Source organism: Pholis gunnellus (assembly GCF_910591455.1).
Source record: "Pholis gunnellus genome assembly, chromosome: 12".
In the NCBI taxonomy this organism is placed as follows: Eukaryota; Metazoa; Chordata; class Actinopteri; order Perciformes; family Pholidae; genus Pholis; species Pholis gunnellus.
The window spans coordinates 22,807,995-22,828,363 of NC_136539.1; the positions used below are offsets into that span (position 1 = coordinate 22,807,995).

Consider the following 20,369-nt stretch of genomic DNA (forward strand, 5'->3'; position numbering starts at 1 on the left):
GGCGTGCGTGCGTGGGTGAGTGAATGAGTGTCTGAACACATTCTGCTGCAGCAAACTGCATCATATTTTGGTCGGCCGGTAATGGCTGCATGCTCAAAGGACTCGTGGTTGCGATGACTCGCACTTTCTCAAAACACCCTTTTCATTGCTTGTTTTTTGCTGCCATTGAGTGTAGCGGCCGCTTGTGATGGAACAGCTGAGTGCATCGCCGACCCCCCCGGCTGCTACTCTGCATCCACGGCTACAAGGCAAGGCAAGTTTATTTGTATCGCACATTTCAACAACAAGGCAATTCAAAGTGCTTCACATAAAACCATTAAAAGCATCCAAACACAAGGCAAAAGAAGAGGAGATAACAGCTAACTGTCAGCACACACACACTGCTGAGTACATCTCTGCTACTCCGCCGCTGCTTTGCGGGCAGTTTGGTGAAATACATTTTTGTATTTGGCAAGATTGTAGGACGTGTCTTATGTAAATACGACGTCTTCGTGCCGATTGGCTGCGTACATCGCCACTTGTTTCTCAGTTTGAATAAAGGTTGGTTGAAGACGCACCTGGCGGAGATCTGCATTCTACTTCGTGCACCTTTCTAATTACCGATTTTTATCTGAGCTCTTAATTACTATTGAGCCCTAAAGCACTTTGTGGTGCAAAACTTACCCTTGACCCATTTTCCTTGGTAAGGATTAAATCTTTTGTCGTGTAATTACGACCTTAAAACGAGACGCCAGATCCAATCAAACCTATTGTGTGTTCACAACTGCTACGAGAATTCAGCTCAGATCGTTGATTACGTAAAATAATATTGTGAAAGTGGAACAATCGATCAGCTAATGATTGATTTCCCTCAGACACAACAGGATGACCCCCCCCCCCCCCCCCCCTCACTTTCTATGACACACACACACACACACACAAACCAGTGGGCAGCCGGGCCAGAGTCCAGCATTTCTAACAAACAGCCATTGAATACCAATGAGGTCATGGCTCCACTGCCAGGCAAAGAGCTTCAACCACTTGTCGGTTCAGTGCAAACCAAGTCTGATCAGAAGAAAACAAACCACCCACTGACAAATGAAATGACTGAGTGAAAAGAACGTTCCCGTCTGAAAGTGAAACGTTTCAGACAGACTTCTGCTTTGCTTCACGCCAGCTGTTTTTCCAGCTCAAGCCGGAGTGGTTGTTCCAGAGTTGCAACACTGCACAGAGCCGGGGATTTTCTCAAGCCTAAAGCCGATCTCCATCCGCCAATCTGGGGCTGAGCGGAGCAGCTGAGCACCGTTAAGCACCAACTAAACCTCTCAGTCAGCCGCTCTCCCCATTCACACCTATGGTTCCAGAGAAGATGCCTCGAGAACACAAACCGATCGTCCTCTGCGTGTTGGCCGTCTTCACGTCACTGGTGGTGGGTGAGTGAAGGGGATCATGACGGAGGCTTTGTTTTTGTAATTCTGCGTCCCCCTTTTTTGGGGTATTTTTTTAAACATAAATGCCAAGAAAAGGATCGAGCTTTGTAAAACACGAGTACACTGACATATATAAAATGTTGTGTGTACTTTTAAAGGTTGTTGGTAGAAATAAAACCGCATAGTACGCATTGTACATTTTAATTTCTACTTGGTTTACATTTTCATTAATTCATTTAACTTTAGAGGAAACTTTGCGTTGCATCATTTGGAAGCAGACGTTTGTTAGAGTAATCTTCTATCGTTAGTTATCATCATTAGTTATTATTCTGCATAATATCCTGGTGGTCTTGGGTGTGTTACCAAAATACAGCACTTCACTAATACAAAACCAGACATGATTTTTAAATGCACAAATGGATGATTTTTGTAGTTTCAGCAGTAATGTTTGTTTAATACACATTTTAACATTGCATTAAATAAATAGACTGAAATCAGGCTCTTATAATCTAGTATGAAACAATAAAGTTTATATGTTGACGATCAAACAATGATACTAGAATAAATATCAGTATCATAAATAAGAATACTTGAAAATCTCTTCGACGTCATTCGACTTAATCTAACCCTTTAAACAACATTTGTATCTGTTGTGATCTGGTGTCAAAGGCACAATGTAACAGCTGTTATTTTATGTTCTGCTGTTTGCTGCGATGACATGAGACCCTGCAGTGTGACATCATGTCCTCATCCTGCAGGTGTGGAGGAGAGGCAGCGTGGCGGCGATGAGTGCGCCGACCTCAACACGACCACCTGGCAGGAGTACCGGCAGCAGAGGTTCAAGCTGCAGGTTCAGTACCTGCTGCTGACGAGGAGAAACATGGACTGTGCACAGACGTTCAACCACGAGTCTCTCACGGAAACACAGCAGCAGCAGCAGCCGTCCTACTTCAACGTGTCCCGCCCGACTACGGTCATCGTCCACGGGTACAGGTGAGGAGAGGACCCTAAAGAAAACCTTTAAAACCCTTAAAAACCCTTTAAAACCCTTAAAAACCCTTTAAATCCCATGTTTCTCAATGAACCTCTGACTGTGAGCACTGGGGCAGTACATAAACTCAATTTCCTGATTCATTTACTTGACATCATTTCAGGTTTTTGTGCTTTTTCTGACGGGTTTGAAGTAGAAAAACGTAGTATAATAATGATAATATAATACCTGATAATGTTTGATTATATAGAGACAGTGGATGAGAATCTGATGACAGTCGATGGTTGTTTGGTCACATGTCAGTCACATCTGATCAGACTACACACACACACACACAGTCCACAGTCGAGTTTCTGAGTGTTGCTTTGTTTATTGTTTGTTGTGATCTTTAGAAATAATTGATATTTGGTTTAAATATATATAAAAAAAACTCTCCACCATCCTTCCGTCTGCCTCCATGTGGCCCTGCATCCTCCCCCTCCTCCCCCTCCTCCCCCCGCAGGGTGATGGGCAGTAAGCCGTCCTGGGTGAAGCAGCTGGCCCTCGCCCTGCTGAGGGCTCAGGACGTGAACGTGGTGGTGGTGGACTGGGTCTACGGCGCCTCCTTCGCCTACAACCTGGTGGTGGAGAACTACAAGGAGGTGGCTGTGCAGATCTCGATCCTCATCAACCAGCTGCAGGTGAGAGAAACACTGACATTAATGATCCGCTTTTATCTTCATTATTTTGGGGGGATAGTTCATAGAGTTCATAGAGTTCATAGAGTTCATAGAGTTCATAGAGTTCGTAGAGACGGCGTATACGTCTCTGGTAGAGACCTGTCAATCACCGTGTAGCCCCGCCCCTAAAGCATAGCCTGCTTTATGGTCTGTGTGACTCTAAATGGACCATCATTTACTAAATGAACATCATGCTGTATTGAAGAAGACTTGAAACTAGAGATTGAGACCATAAACTCATGTTTACAATGTTTACTGAGGTAATAAATCAAGAGAGAAGTAGAGTCATTTTCTCATAGACTTCTATACAACCAGAGGAGTCGCCCCCTGGTGGACACTAGAGAGAATGCAGCTTTAACACATGAAGCATAAAACATAAACGACTGCAACTGTCTTGTCCAACAGCAACATGGATGCAAACTGGAGTCCTTCCACTTCGTCGGGATCAGTCTTGGGGCGCACGTCGCCGGCTTCGTGGGGACTCTGTTTGAGGGGAAGATAGGACGGATCACAGGTGAGTCCGGACCTCCTCCATGTGACACGTCGCTGCTTTTTATGACATGAGTTTTGCAGAAAAATAATAACTTAGATGCTGCAATTGAAAGTTTTGATGATAAGATCTCAGTTCTGGCTCCACCTCAGATTAAAGGAAGAATCCTCCTTTACAAGATAAATAACAAAACCACGCTGGGGAACAAATGAAATGGCAAAATGAGAAGTGCCCGCTGCTGCAGACAGTGAAGTCTTTCATGGAGCCTCTCGGCTGTGAATGCGTCTCAGTGAGACCGTGGGACGATAAGCCGGGCTCTTCAAAGAGACAACGGCACTTTGATACGAGCCTCTCTGGAGCCGTGTGGAGACGCTCGTCCCCACCAATCAGCAGCCGACACTAAACACCACTGTTCTCTTGTTGGTATCGGGGCTTTTTTCTCTGGGTGAGGAGTTTGAATGTGAGTGCAGATGAAAAGGAGACGCAGAAAAACAAAATCTTTCAAATAATAATGGTGTTAAGAAATATTTACCGGTGCAAAGCTAATACGATCGGGCCAGTAAAGATCCTTCAAGGGCTTCTACAGAACATCCATGAGTGCTTTTGTTTTCCCACAAAATCTCATGAAGATTATATGAATTTAGACGAAACTGTTTACTTGATGCATCAGTTCAGCATCCAGACAGAACTTCTTAAAAAACAAATGCATATTAACAACGATTGTTAGAGGTTATTTAGTCATATGTGAATGTGATTTTTACACTTTGGATTCTTTCTTTTTCTTTTGACTTATAGAATCTAATCTGTTTGAATGTTTACTTCCTCTTGCTGCAGCTTTTATTCTCACAAAGTGATGTCGACGTCCTCACGTGAATCAGAAACACAGACTTTACAGCCCTTTGATAAACAATGCTGCTAACTTTATATTAAAACATTAAAGCTACTTAAAGGCCACAATACAAGTTCCAGTGGAGTATCTCAAGTATCTCAACAGCCATTAAACACTTTCATCATCAGAGTAGTGAAGGGAAATAATTCCAGACGCTGTTAAAGCTTCCAGAGTGTTCTCTGTCCTCAGCTCTCGACCCCGCTGGACCGATGTTCAAAGGAGCCGACACCTTCGACCGGCTCGACTCCTCCGACGCTCAGTTTGTCGACGCCATCCACACCGACTCCGACTGTGAGACAACCTTCACCTAAATACACTAACAGACTCGAAATGATGCTGATTTACTGTCTTGATTCATGTCGAGTGTTGTGTTTACAAAAGAAGCTTTTGGACAAAAGATCAACTGAATGAGAAATGTACCAACACACGCTTTACTGAGGCACAAAGAGAAGGTGTAGTAGAAGGTGAAACGTGGTAAAAACATACAACATGAAATATAATACAGTCTGAATATAGTGCACATAATGAATAATGAAAACTAGAGTATGATATACAACATAGTAAATATTTTTTTAAAAGCTCCTTTCAGTTACTTTCAGTTGGTTTGCTGTTGGACTTCTTTGTCCGTTAGCTTATGGATGCTAACGTTAGCAGATATAAATGGCTGACTTTGACTCTTCTCTTCTCCTGTTTTGTTTTCATCGTGTCACATCGAAACGTTTCTGTGCTTTGATCTCATGAAGTAAAACAAGAAGAAGAAGCTTCCTCCAGTATTAAACACATGTTTGTTGTTTTTGTGTGTTTACAGAGTAAAACAGCATTAATGAGGTTTTTCTGCTTCAGATTTTGGGATTTCCATCCCTGTGGGTCATGTGGACTTCTTCCTGAACGGAGGGAAAGACCAGACCGGATGTGCTCGCTCCAGGTTCGCCTCAAGTAAGTTCAGCGACTAAAAGCGTGCGTGGAGAGTACTTTTACTCTCGTGCTGTACTTCAGTACAGTTTGAAGGTATGCTTTCCATCTTCTGCTACTTTCTGCTTCTGCTCCACCTCGTCTGTAATGTTTACTGCACTACATTTATTAATAACTTTAGTTACTTTGCAGATTCAGATTATTAAAACTAAATATAATAATGTATTATTAGAGATAAAGATAAGACTTTATTGCTAACTGGAGGCGGGAATACAAGCAGCAGCATATCAATAGTTAAAATGAACTCACACAAGAATGCATCAATAATCATAATCCAGCAGCAGAACCTGAAATGGGCCTTTGTGCTAAAGAGTACTTTCACTTTTGGTATTCTAAGTATTTGTGGATGTTAAGTAATATTTTGAATGCGAGACTTTTACTTAGTACTGAGTATTTCTACACTGTGGTATTGCTCCAGGAGTACTTCTTCTTCTGCCGACTAACAAAAAGACAAAAAAAAGAGCAACAGAGAAGTTGTGTTTGTTGTTAAATTATGTGTCCTGCTTTGTTTTTAATTTATAAATTTAATAAAATAAAATAATTGATAAATTAAATAAAAATAAATAATTGATAAATTAAATTAAATAAAATAATTGATAAATTAAATAATATTAAATAATTGATAAATTAAATAAAATAATTGATCAATTAAATTAAATTAAAACAACACGTGTAAATGGATTGAACCCAGTTGTACACATTTAAATAACTTCATCACTATAATTGTATAGCTGTCTGCAGACCTCTGGCCCCCTTAGTGTCTCTGTTTGTTGTCAGTTCTGGTCTACTTCCCAGTGTACGGTTATGTGATATGCGACCACATGAGGGCGCTGCACGTCTACATGAGCGCGCTCAACGGCTCGTGCCCGATGGTGGGGATCCCGTGCTCCAGCTATGAGGACTTCCTGAAGGGACGCTGTCTGGACTGCGACGTCTTCCAGGGGACATGTCCCACCATCGGTGAGAGGAGCTGCTCTCATTCCATCATTCTGTTGTTTTCTGCTTTGTTCATTTTTATTTAGTTTTAACTGATGTTCATGTCAAATATGTTTTTACATTTAAAAAATATGACAAATATATATATTTATGCAACTTTAATTCAAAAGTAATTATACATTAAGGCAATCATTTATTCTAAATGAATCAGAGCATTAAACATGCTTTAAGTAGATTTACTTTAACTTAAATCACTTCTACGTGTGGTGGAGTGTTATTATTCTGGTAGTTGAAGACACAAAAGGAAGTCTTGGTGACATCAAACCCTTAAAATATAAACTTGGTATGTTTGCTTCGTCCCAGCATCACCAGTAGATCCGACCTCTCGTCTGTTCTCGTCACGTCAGCGTCCGCTGATGAAGCGACACGGTTCACGTGCACGGAGCTCTTTGTGATTTCTGTGGCGTACAGACCATAATGTATGGCGCTCGCTCACGTGTGTGCATGTTTCTCAGGTTTGTCACTGAACAGCGGGATCGTCGTCTCTCCGGTTCCCAAAGAGCAGAAGCTGTTTCTCCTCACCACGTCTTCACCGCCTTTCTGCTGTGAGTCCTTCAACCTGAACCGCTGATAATAAAACTACGGTTCAAAAACGTTATAACATTTTATGATTATAGTTATAAAGCATTATGGATTCTTATGAGTGCTTCCCTTTCAGCTCGTCACTTCCTGCTGCAGCTGGAGGTTTCTCCTCTGGACAAGAGCGCCGAGGTGGAGGTGACGCTGACGACTGAGAACCTGAAAACAGAGCGGAGACTCAGGCTGTAGGTACCGCGTCTGTGACATCACAACTCTATTCAACTCTATTCAGATGAGGATCATTAAAACACGGTTCTCTGCACTGTTTCGTGATGGATTCCAACACAGAGCAACTGCTTTGGAACATTTTAAAAAACATTATTCGTGAAAAACAGGATACTTTAATATTCTATAATAATATAACATCATGAAACGAACCATTCTGCATAATAAGTTATTTTCCCTTTGATCCTTTAAGTACATTTTGCAGATAAAATGTAATTTAGAGCTTTCACTTGTTATGGAGTATTTTTAGATTGTGGTATTTCTACTTTTCCTGAAGTAAAGGATCTGAGTACTAAAAAAAAGAACTTTGAGTTGATGATTACTTCTGAACACAGAAGGGAATAACTGTCCACTGTGATGAATGTTGATTATCTGGTATATATATATATATATATATATTATCTACATGTGTGTGTGTTGCAGTCAGACAGACACAACGGTGTACAGGACGGTGTTGTCTCACCCCGTCGTTCTGTGTGAGATCGACTCCATCAGGCTGAAGAACACCGGAAACCGATTCTACAGACAGTCAGAAATCCACGTCAAGTCCGTCTGCCTCTCCGAGTTCCCGTCTCTCAGGTACGAGTTCTGTTGGTCTGATGGATTTTATTCTTCTGTATTCTGTTAATCAGCCGATCCGTGGACCCTGATACCTGAGCCCAGAACCCTCAGTGCTGAACCCTGAACAATACACCCTGAACACTAAACCCTAAACCCTTAATATAAACTCTCAATCCCAAACGACAAACCCTGCACCCTGCACCAAAAACCCTGAACAACATACCGTGAACCCTGATACCTGAGCCCTGAACCCTAAATGCTGAACCCTGAACAACGCACCCTGAAATCTAAATTCTGATCCTGGAACCCTGGAACCAAAACCTGAACCCTGAACCCGAAAGCTGAACCCTGAACCATAAACCCTGAATTCCTAACCCCTAACCCTGAACAATGAACCCCAATACCTGAGCCCTGAACCAAAAACCCCTGACCCTGAACAGTAAACCCTGAACACTAAACCCCTAACCCTTAATATAAACTCTCAATCCCAAACGACAAACCCTGAACCCTGCACCCTGCACCAAAAACCCTGAACAACATACCGTGAACCCTCATACCTGAGCCCTGAACCAAAAAAACCTTAACCCTGAACTCTAAATCCCTAAATCCCTATCCTGGACTTAATCAAGACCACCAAGTAAATGCTTGAGTGCGAGAGGCTGCCAGTGTTTGGAAAGGTATAAATAGGATCGGGACACATCACGTCACCTCGTACAAGAACAAGACATGTCAGTAAAAAGTTCAAGATAATTTAGAAACAGTGTTTATTCTACAGCTGAAATAGAGACGAGGTCTCCGACTCTGAGCAAACTATGAAATATTTTATATTTATTTTATAGTTTAAGGCACCTATTTGATTCCTGCATGTCATCCTCTCTGTCCCTCCATGCCTCCGTCTCTTTGGTCTTAAATGTTATTTTTAGTTATCTTTAAAATCAAGAAAAATACTAACTTGTATTCTAATAGATGTAGAAGTTTACCATTTAAGTTTCATGTCATCGTATTCCTGTTTCAGGCGGGAGGAGCCGCTGTGCGTGAACAACATCCACGTCAGACGAGGAGCTCCGTGGTCACATGACTTTGTCCAGGTGTGTGGTTTCTTCTGAAGACGTGAGATCTGGAGGGGGGGGGGGCATCCAGCGCATCTACAGTGAAGACACCCAACAGGAAGTCAGTCTCACATTTTGACCACCTAGTCTCATGAGAGCCAAAGAGATGCATCAGTCTGACTGACAACATGCAGTGAAACTTTAATGTTTAGTTCTATCTGCTGATCTCCCAACATCTGGATCGAGTGTACGTGTTTATTTCTTATTTCTTTGTTATTGAAGTTTGTCTCTTAGCTCCTTCCTGCTGCTCTGAGAAGTGTTGAGAAAATAAATAAAATGGTGACTGTGCTTTTCTCTGTTGTTGTTGGAGGTTAAAGTCACTGTGAGGAACTTTTATCTGGTCCTGAACCAGTCTCAGTGTAGTCCTGATCCTCTATCAGACCTCCATCAGTAAAGAGACCATCAGAGAGAAGATGGTCTGTTTCTATAGAGTTATTCTTGAAGCTCGTCATCGGAGCCACCGGGTCGGATTCTGGTGAAACCAGATGAACTCATGCAGGTTCACCAGAACCTCCTTCAGCTCAGACTCCAGCAGAGACCGGTCCACCGTGGACAGACCCAGATCCTCCAGCAGAGACCGGTCCACCGTGGACAGACCCAGATCCTCCAGCAGAGACCGGTTCACTGTGGTCACCTGCAGTCGGAGCTCCGGAGGGAGGAGGAGAGCTCAGCTCTCGGCAGCAGCAGCAGCGTCTCCTCCTCCTCCTCCTCCTCCTCCTCCTCCTCCAGGAGCAGAGCTCCTCCTCTCTGGGAGTCAACACTGACACCACGCTGCTGGAGACCCAGGACGTATTGCTGGACCCGCTGGAGGGAAGGGAGGCACGGGAGAACCAGAACCAGGACTGAGAGGGTCAGACTGTCAGACCTGCTGCAGTAACATGAGAGGTTTCTAAAGGGAGTCTACCGCTGTAATCCACAGGGACCAACAGAATCAACACAACATGAAGGTTTCTATCTAATTTAGTAACAGTCACTGGAAGAATATTTTGCAGATTATTATGCAATCAAATCTGAGGTGAAGAGGAGAATGTTGTGTAAACTCTGAGAGGTCTGACAGGAAGTAAAGAGTCAGAAAACAAACATTTTCACTGCACACAAAGAGCTTTATGGAGAAATCTTGGCCCCATGAAAATACTTCTTAAACTCTCTTCACTTTAGTTCCTTCTCTGTATTTTGCAAGTCAATAACAGGACAAATAATGCAATTCACAGTTTACATGTGTGTATGAAATACTCAATTAGTTACAAACATTTTTAAAAAACAAGGTCTACAGGCATCCACTATATCGGCAAAGATGAAGTAAGAGGTTGACCTCCGGATGGCATCAAGTCACGGTGCATTCAGATAAATAAAATAAATATGAAAGTGAGAAAATCAGAACTGTTCACGTGTCTGGAAAGATCTCGAGAAGTTTGCAAAACTAAATATTTTCCGTCGTTCTATCAGTCAGATCCCTAAAATGTGTCGTACGTTACTGAGTTACATCAAAACTCTTAAATGTGGAAAAAAAATCAAACAATATTTGTTTTCACATCAAATATAAATGAGATGAAAATGAAAATTCATCTGTTTTAACATCACTGAATCCATTTTTATTACATAAAATAATATTCCATATATTCCGTATGTCCTCAGTGTTGCGGTGCCGCTTGAGTCGGATTTAATTCAGACTTTATTTAATTTATTAAACAGATTATCTGCGAGTGATCAGACAGATGTTTGTCTCTGATAGCAGCCACAGAAACACACAATACAAAGCTTTTTATTGAGTTAAATTACAGATTTTTTATAAATGCCATGATCACTAAAAATATCTAGATGTTTCACTTTTATTTGAATAAATGTGTTGGGTCCCGCTGTCGTTATGATTTTAAGGCAGAAAATAATTTGACATCAGACTAAAAGTCCTTCTTCATGCTCGGGACTGATGATGTGACGTGAGAGGTGAGAACAGGAGGACGAGGAGCGAGGAGGAGGCAGCGTCATGTGACACGTGTCACGTGACGCATTGGTACCGCTTCACCGTAGACGATGGACCGTTCTCACAGTTTGGGAGTGTCGGTGGGAGCCAGAGGCGCTCTGCCCCGCTGGAATCGAGGCGGTCGATCCCCGTCACCATCACTTCCTGCAGGTTAGAAACAAAGTTTATTCATCAGTTAAATATGAAACCAAACAGCACAAGATGTCAACTCAAAACGTTTCTGCAGAAGAATGTATCAGCCCCAACACAACGTTTCCTCATGCAATAGTTTGAGATCTTATGAAAAAGTGAATCCTCATTTTTCGTGCGTTTTTATAAGAAAGTCCAGCAACACGTGGTTATTTCCGCTCGTTACATGCATACAGTCTTTTCAAAATAAACTTCTGTCTTCACAGGACACAAGTTAGTTAGGTTTACAGATGGTGTTTTGGGGTAAAATAATTACGGAAGTTCGGAAGTTATGTGACAAAGGAATGAAAGAAAGGATAAGAGCAACGATCTCCTGTGACAGATAGTTCACCATCGTTTCCTCAACATAACTAAGTAGATTCCTGTGGAGACAGCAGTTTATTTTAGAAAGACTTTATGCACTTTAACGAGCATAAATTGATGGGTGTTGCTGGACTTTCTTAGGAAAAGAGTGTTGTTGGGGACGTATTAAACTTAAACTTCTGCATTCATGTTTTGCAGATTGTAGAAATCGTTTCCGTTTGTGACAGATTCGACCCGACTCTGACTCTTCATCGGTTATGAAATGAGATCCCGGCCTGTGATTGGCCGAGAGCTGCTTTTGGGATGGTGGTGGGTGAGGGGAGGCGACAAATAAACAGACAGGCTGCCAAGGGGGGGGGGGGGGGGCACACTGGATTAATACCACGGTATTGCATTATGTTTTTTGACATCTCCTAAATTTCCGATCTCTAATCCCCATCTGACCAGAACACAGCTGTTATTAGGAGCTACAGTACCAAACCACACACACACACACACATACACACACACAAACACACCATAACACACACACACACACACACACACACACAGTACATTTACTCACGTTCTTTACATTAGTACAAATTCCATTTTCTGCTACTTTCTACATGTACCCCACTACATCTCAGAGGTACATATTGTACTTTTTATTGTACTACATCTCAGAGGTACATATTGTACTTTTTATTGTACTACATCTCAGAGGTACATATTGTACTTTTTACTGTACTACATCTCAGAGGTACATATTGTACTTTTTACTGTACTACATCTCAGAGGTAAATGGAATAATGTTAAAAACGGAATAACGTAAAAAAAGAAAACGCTGGAAAATGGAATTACGTTAAAAATGAAATTATATTTAAAAAGTACTTAAATAAATGCCTTTGCTGTCGTGTCTCTCTATGAAGCCGGGTTAGTAAGAATTGTGCGAAGCAAGCCGCCCATGCACACACGCCCCCCCCCCCATGCTCGCTGCCTATAGGTGAGGTACTTACATGTATCCTAAATGGTGACCCCCGTGTGTTAGCTGCAGCACTGTGCCCCTCTACCTCAAATAATCCCTCTCACTGCCATAATCCGTTAAGGAGCCCGCCACATCAGTGAAGTCCTCCAGGACCAGGCTGGTGGAGTCCTCACCGGTGGGCAGATCGGGGTCTGACGCCCAAGGGTGCTGATAGCGCTCATGCTGGGGGTCCTGGGGTTCCTCCAGGAAGGGGGTCCTCGGTCCCTGCGGGTGGGGCTGAAACTGGGCCCGATCGGACATCTGGTAGGCCGGCGCCGGGTATTCGCCCTGCAGGTGCTCCTTGCCGAGGCCTCCGTCGCTGCCGCTGCCGCTGCCGCCCTCGCTGCCCTGCGAGGAGGGCGCCAGCACGTGGTAGAGGCTGGGCAGGCGAATGTCCAACAGCACGCCGTTCTTGATGTAGAGCTTGTTGTTGAGGTTGTAGAGCTTCTCGGCGATGTCGTAGCCCAGCATGACGGAGAAGACGCGGGCGATGTAGCGGTCCTTCGAGATCGCCAAATACAGGCGCCGCCGACGCCACGAGATGTAGCGGGAGTCTTCCTCTGCTGTGATGGTCACCTGGGGAGTATGAGTGAAAACACCTGAGTACAAGCAGCTTGTTAGCTTAGCTTAGCATGAAGAATGAAAGCAGGGGGAAACAGCTAGCTTGGTTCTCTCCAAAGTAAAAGTCTGCCTTCATGTACTAGACTCTAATTAACGTTCTAACACCTGTAGGCCAGACTCACTGTTGGAGGATTCATTCATGTTGTTCCCCAAACTGTACACATATTTGCTGGTCATGAAGAAGAAACTGTGAATTAGAAAACTTTAAACGCACTGAAGGGACTTTATGACGTTACCTTTTGGTTTGTGGACTGCCGTTATGAAGCCTTGAGTTCCGCGATTTTGCCGTTGCGGTAAGTCCCGCCCCTAAAGCATCCCCTGCTTTATGGTCTGTTTGACTCTAAATGGACCATCATTTACTAAATGACCATCATGCTGTAGTGAAGAAGACTTGAAACTAGAGATTGAGACCATAAACTCATGTTTACAATGTTTACTGAGGTAATAAATCAAGAGAGAAGTAGAGTCATTTTCTCATAGACTTCTATACAACCAGAGGAGTCGCCCCCTGGTGGACACTAGAGATAATGCAGGTTTAAGACATGAAGCATCGGCTTGCCTCTGCAGAACCAGAGGTTGCCGCCTGGTTGCAGCCATGTTTCTATTTGTGCGCCTCATTGGTCAAAATAGTAGAAAACCTGCAGACGAATCGTTGAATGTCTAACATTACGTCCAGGCCTCGTCTCTACTTTAACTAAACTCATCTAATGTGACAGGATATGTGAGAGACAAGAGGATGACGGCATGAAACCATTAGTACCTGGAACTTTCCCTCCTCGTTTGGTCTGAGAGACTCCCACTCTGGAGAGTCAAGGAACTGGTGGCGGTGGATGTAATGCAGAAACTGTCCCTCCAAAGATACATTGATCCTAAAAGAGAGAGAGAGAGAGAGAGAGAGAGAGAGAGACAGAGTAGGACACAAGGTTTAAACAGAGAGGCAGGGATTAAGAAGTGATAATGAGAGCTGGAGGTCACTTTGTGAGTGAATGTCAGCATGAATATCTCGCCAGTGCAGACGTGCAAAATCTGAAGACTATCGAGTTACTTAAACTCTTAAAACCCACCTGTCCGCTGAAGGGTTAACGTTTAGGGTTTTATAGTCATCAGAGAACGATATGTGCCACTTTGGCTCAAATCTGTGACACTGGAAAAACCTACTGAAGCATTTCGATGACTGTAAAACCTTTTACCATCGATTAAAAACACTGTTCAGAACGTAAACATAGTGAGACAGACCATAGTGAAAGAAAATCCAATAAAAAATACATGTGAGTACAAAAATGTAAGAAATAATATAGAATAGAAGAAAATTACTATAAAAATGTGACACAATAAACACATTTCTGAAAGCTGTATGGAAGAAAATGATCATGAAAATATAAAAAGTACTTTTACTTTGATACTTTAAGCCCATTTTGCTGATAATACTGCTGAGCTTTTGTGACATTTTGAATTCAGACGTTTACATTTAAAGTATTTTTAGACCATGGTATTTCTACCTGTACCACCGCCACATAGATAAATTGAAAATACCACATTTCTTCTTCTGCCAGGATTCTTTCAGAAATCCCAGTTTAATCGGGACATTCCTCCCTCAGAAGGAAGCTTTATTTTAAAAGAGAATAACTTCCGCAGGGTGAGATAATCCAGCGCACTAAACATCAAACCTTCATTGCGTTACGTCTGAAGTTTCTGTTTTATCCTCATTCCAGTGTGAGTTGAATCAGAGCTGCTTCATGTCAATCACCTGACAACTACTGAAAGAAATGGAAATTATTCTGTTAAAAACTCCTCTGCCCCTTTGTTACAGCAGCTACACACAAAGGATAACACACTGACTTTTAATTAAAAGTCTAATTACAAGTCCCCATAAACCAGTGGTGGAAGACGTTCTATGATGTTTTAGTAAAAGCAGCGATTCTACCGTGTACGAATACTCTCTTACAAGTTAAACACATGCATTCAAAAGTAAAAGTACATAAGTATTAGCATTAAAATATACTTAAAGTACCAAAAGTAAAAAGAATTAATTAATCACAATATTATTATAATTATTGATGCATTATTGTGCTTAATGCATATTTAATGGTGCTGCTATGAAATAGGTGCTATTTTTATTTATTTATACAGCATAGTGGATATCTTGTGAACCCTCCCTCCCTTTAATGTGCTTTAATGCATTTTTAAAGGGGGGGGGGGGGGGCATTAGAGTGTTTTACTGCTATTTGTCAGGACTCGGAATAACCAGCTTGAAACCAGGACGCTCCCCAAAAAAACGGGACATCTGGTCAACGTAGTATTGCCTCCACACAGCTCTCAACATGGTGAAGGCCGAGCCGAAGGCTAGAAGCTAGAAGCTAACAGTGCTACCAGTGCAAAAAGCAGCAGCAGCGCTAGCAAAGCTAAACAGTGTTTACCTAAAGGGCGAATCGGCGGTTGCTACGCTTCACGACAACACCATCGGCGGTTGTAACCGCCATTAGCTAGCAGTTAGCTAGCCAGCGGGGCAAGATCACATGCACTAAAAAGCACGCTAGCCGGCCCGGCTATGTCAACAAAGCACAGAGAAGCTCTGATTACAACACACAGAGGGAGAATGACGTCATCCTCAGGTAGACATTACTCCACTATATCTTTATAGGTAATAGTTGTTTGCTGCTACATTAATGCTCGGAATGTCGTATAAAGAAGCTTAAACAAAAAAACAGATGTTGATTACATATAAATTGTGCTAATCTTTGAATCTGAATCAACAAGAAGATGGTTGAGCGTCATTATTAGCCTTTTGTTTGTGTTGTTGTTTTAAATTTGGCTCGTACACTCCGAGCTGTCAACAGCGCGGCCGACATTTAATCTGAGGTGATGAATTTAAGAGGAACAGTCAGCGTCCAGAAGCACAAAGATATCATTTAACCAGCTGGCAGAGTGCAGAGAGGGCCGGCACAGTGGTGACAGCGGTGAGTCACGGACAGAAATACTCTGTTTACAACATTTCTCTTGTGTTCGGCTCCAGGACAGTGAAATCTAAGGCAGCTCCGCTTTGAGGATGTTTGGACGAAGAGGATACGTTTCCTGTGACGGGAGTCCGAGATAGAAATCCAGATCTGCAGGAGTCAATTTCTTAACAACAATGGGGTGAGAGGTGGAATGTAAACCAATGAACACTACATTATATATCTGTGGTACAGCTTTTGTTTTGGCCTGAATTTCAGTGACACTAAAACCTGAGTGACAGTAAGAAAGAACTTCCTTTGGGTAAGAAGGTTGAATATAAAATAAAACATGAGTATCTGTATTATAAAGTGAAATACTGCAGTCTTTGTATACATGCCACTTTATGAAGCTCTTAGAATGAGTGTCCCTAAAAGATGCTGGTCAGTGGGTGAAAGTGCAATTTTGAGGTACTTGTACTTTAGTTGAGTATTTCCATTACTGCTACTTCAACATTTCAGAGGGGAATGTACTTTTTAGCTTCACATACTTCATTTCTCTGACAGCTTTAGTTGGATTAGGACTTTAAATACAAAACACTAGATCATCTTATTAATAATAGATGCATGAAGAAAACTTCAAAACAAATATGTTGAATTTGTTATAACTTAAAAACAATCTGTAAAATGTATACTTTAAATTTTGACAATTAGCAACTTTTTTTGCTGTATATAGCAGATGGTGTAACTTGTCATCTTGCTGAAGTGATGTAGAAGTGTACTGTGTGTGTGTGTTGGTACACTGTGACATCACTGTTGGGTGTGGCACTTTGACTTAAAGCAGCCATGATCGATGTTTCTTTTTTCTACATTTAGTTAAATGATTATGTGTCATGTGACATGAGTTGATGAATGTCACCCAACTCTGCAGATCCCGTTTGGCTTTCTTTACGCAGCTTTAGCATCTTTCAGCTCATTGTTTTGCTCGCCACCAAACAGCAGACAGACACAGTGAGAAACCGGTGTTTTTTAGCAGCTAAACAGATATTTTGCTAATGAGTTGGTGGAGACCAAACACAGAGCTAAAAGAGAGAATACTGGGCCAACATTCATCGGGTGGCCTTAAACACAACTCATTATTAATGCTAATGTTGCTCCTGGACGTGTAAATAAGCAACTTCAGAGATGATGAATGTGAGATGTCGTGTTCACAGCCTTGCTTCCACTAAACAAAACATAACTACAAGAATAATCAGTTTTTGCATAGACGTTTGGGCTGTCACGATTTACCAGTAATGACAATAACTGTGAAATCATGTTAATAATACACACATGATAATATTGTGTAAATAATCCAGCGCCTCTTGAATCCTTTTATATATCCTGTTAGGGTTACAGACCTTCTCTCTCTACACGCGTATTTTACGTGTAATTCATTTGCAAAAAGGAGACAAAACACACAATAAACAAAGTAAAAGTTCCCCCACATTTTCTAGCAATATTGCGATAATATTGCAGTGTATTCTTTCCTCGATAATCGTAGTATCACTACTTTTACTCCTGTGTGTTGTCGTGTTGTGTAGCCAGCTGTGTGGTGGTTTGCATTGTGTAGTACAGGTGTGCAGATGTTACACACACTCTCCCCACCTGCCAGACAGCAGAAAGGAGAGCTTGTCGATGGCCGTCTTGCCCTCCACGGCGTACGTCTCTCCCGCCTTCAGCTCCACCACCTTGTTCTGGAAGGCGCCCGCGATCTCCTTGAACACCTGGACGGGCACGCCCAGCGGCAGGTACACCGCCTGGTAGAGGGAGGTCAGCTCCTCGCCGCGTACGCCCTCCCGGTGCAGCCGGCAGCCCAGGTGGCAGATCTGGGCCAGGCAGGCCAGCGCCATGAGCAGGTTCCAGGTGAAGACGTCCAGGCCGCACACGGTCATCCAGCCCCACAGGGTCAGGCAGGTGTGGGCGGGAACCAGGAAGCCGAAGATGAAGAGGCACCCGTAGGCGCCGCTGCCTCCCATGTAGCCCAGGATCAGCATGGTGTTGCCCAAATGGTAGATGGCTCCCTCCGTGTTGTTGCTCCAGCCGTCGCAGAGAGGCGGAAAGAACAAGCTGTCCAGCAGAGTCGAGTTGTCCGCGCTCATGTTTGTCTTCAAATGGACCCAAAAACAAATACGTCTTTTATCCAATAAACTCTGGGTGATATCTCAACATGTACAACTAGGACAATAAACAGCTGGTGCTGACAGAAGAATGTCAGAAGTGAATGTTTGATCCCTTTGGAAAAATCCTTCAACGTGGAGAAGTTCTCACGGCTCTATTTGACAGAGAAACACAGCTGGAATGGGTTTCTTCTTCTTCTTCTCCTCTCATTATGCGTCCCCCTCCTCTCTCTCTCTCTCTCCCTCCTTTCTCAGTCTTCCTGTCGTCTCTCTTGTAGCTTTTCTCCGTCTGTTTCTCTTCTGACCCACCGGCCTGCACTAGTGGAGCCAACAGCTGGAGGAGAAGGGGATAAGGGAGGGGTGGGCGTTGATAGAGCCCTAGAAGGATAACCATGTTTGGAATTGAAACCCAAGGAGGAGAGAGCGGCGGACAGAAAGCAGGCCTGCTACTTAACATAACAGAAAGAGAGAGAGAGAGAGAGAGAGAGAGAGAGAGAGAGAGAGAGAGAGAGAGCGAGAGAGCGAGAGAGAGAGAGAGAGAGAGAGAGAGAGAGAGAGAGAGGGGCAGGAAACGAGAGGGAGGACAGGGACTATAACAAATATCTATGAGTGTCACTCACATTTAAAAAAAAAAAAAAAGAGTCCCTTCCTTCAAAATAAAAGATTTTGTGAGTCCAGTTTAGTCTCAGGAGACACACTCACACTATTTAGAGACACTGGAATGAGCAGTTCAGATTTCAGGTATAACCCCCCCCCCGCCCACCCACACACACACACACACACACACACACACACATACTGTATAGCTGGCTCTCCCCTGCTCTGGTTTATTTTTTATTAGGGCAAAACAATAAACAGACGAGTAGTTATAGTGAATTAAGCAGAAATGATGGCCTCAGCTAGACGCCAAAGAGCCTGTTATACACACACAAGAACCTGGACTCTGTAATGTTTGAAGCTGGCAGATTTAAGAATTGAAGTCACAGCGAGGAACTTTTAACTGGTCCTGAACCAGTCTCAGTGTAGTCCTGATCCTCTATATGAACCAGTATCAGTGTAGTCCTGATCCTCTATATGAACCAGTCTCAGTGTAGTCCTGATCCTCTATCAGACCTCCATCAGTAAAGAGACCATCAGAGAGAAGATGGTCTGTTTCTATAGAGTTATTCTTGATGCTCGTCATCGGAGCCACCGGGTCGGGTTCTGGTGAAACCAGATGAACTCATGCAGGTTCACCAGAACCTCCTTCAGCTCAGACTCCAGCAGAGACCGGTCCACCGTGGACAGACCCAGATCCTCCAGCAAAGACCGGTCCACCGTGGACAGACCCCAGATCCTCCAGCAGAGACCGGTCCACCGTGGACAGACCCAGATCCTCCAGCAGAGACCGGTCCACCGTGGACAGACCTAGATCCAGATCTTCACCTACAGCCTTGGACCTGCAGTCGGAGCTCAGCTCCCGGCAGCAGCAGCGTCTCCTCCTCTCCAACACCGACACCACGCTGCTGGAGACCCAGGACGTATTGCTGGACCCGCTGGAGGGAAGGGAGGCACGGGAGAACCAGAACCAGGACTGAGAGGGTCAGACTGTCAGACCTGCTGCAGTAACATGAGGACACTTCCACTGTAGTCCACAGGGACCAACAGAATCAACACAACATGAAAGTTCCTTGTAGTAGCTTTAAATAGATTTAAGGAGCTGTGCGATGTGGGACAAGGGGAAAGCGAGACACGTCTTCTTTAATGTCTTGAAGAACTATTTTAAGGATCTGGCTCCTTAAATCATAATCTTGCCATATTACAGGTTGAACTAAATGGAAAATGTACGTTATGTGAATTAGTTTTGTCTTTTTGTAGAAACATTTGAAAACTTGTGCACTTCATGAAAGGTATGAGATATAATCTGAGGGGTCTTGTGAACCCATTCTGAAGTCATATTTATATACATTTTCTGTAAATTCTGTGAATTATGCAAAGAGATTAATATTTCATCAGTACCTTTGTGGTCCACCTCGCTGCCATCGAGCGGTCAAACTACGTGAGGCCTAATCTCACACAGAACAGCGTTCCCTCTGTGGAAGTTATGCTCACAAAAGATGGACATTAAACGAGGCGTTTGAATAAAACATGTAAACCAACTAGTGACAGTTAAGACAATGAATACCAATGAAGTTAGGTTTTTGTACTGTTATCCAGTGATATATTCTATAATGGCGCATAGTTCAAAGTTTAGTTTTTGA

General features: G+C 43.1%; 2 protein-coding genes across 2 annotated transcripts; one reads left to right on the top strand and one right to left on the bottom strand.

Annotated features, from left to right (window-relative positions):
- The first annotated feature begins 1,179 nt into the window (after positions 1-1,179).
- Positions 1,180-9,147, top strand: pla1a (phospholipase A1 member A). Its single transcript, XM_079169864.1, has 11 exons — positions 1,180-1,412; positions 2,168-2,402; positions 2,903-3,080; positions 3,525-3,633; positions 4,688-4,789; positions 5,342-5,434; positions 6,266-6,430; positions 6,922-7,011; positions 7,125-7,230; positions 7,694-7,849; positions 8,847-9,147. Exons 1-11 carry the CDS (start codon positions 1,334-1,336, stop codon positions 8,935-8,937), a joined length of 1,404 nt encoding a protein of 467 aa, XP_079025990.1. The 5' UTR covers positions 1,180-1,333; the 3' UTR covers positions 8,938-9,147.
- A 923-nt stretch (positions 9,148-10,070) lies between these two features.
- On the bottom strand, positions 10,071-18,437 carry popdc2 (popeye domain cAMP effector 2). The gene is made up of 4 exons (XM_079170573.1): positions 17,618-18,437; positions 13,801-13,909; positions 12,412-12,995; positions 10,071-11,065 (listed from the first exon to the last, which is right to left on the bottom strand). Exons 1-3 carry the CDS (start codon positions 18,109-18,111, stop codon positions 12,462-12,464), a joined length of 1,137 nt encoding a protein of 378 aa, XP_079026699.1. The 5' UTR covers positions 18,112-18,437; the 3' UTR covers positions 10,071-11,065; positions 12,412-12,461.
- Positions 18,438-20,369: the final 1,932 nt, after the last annotated feature.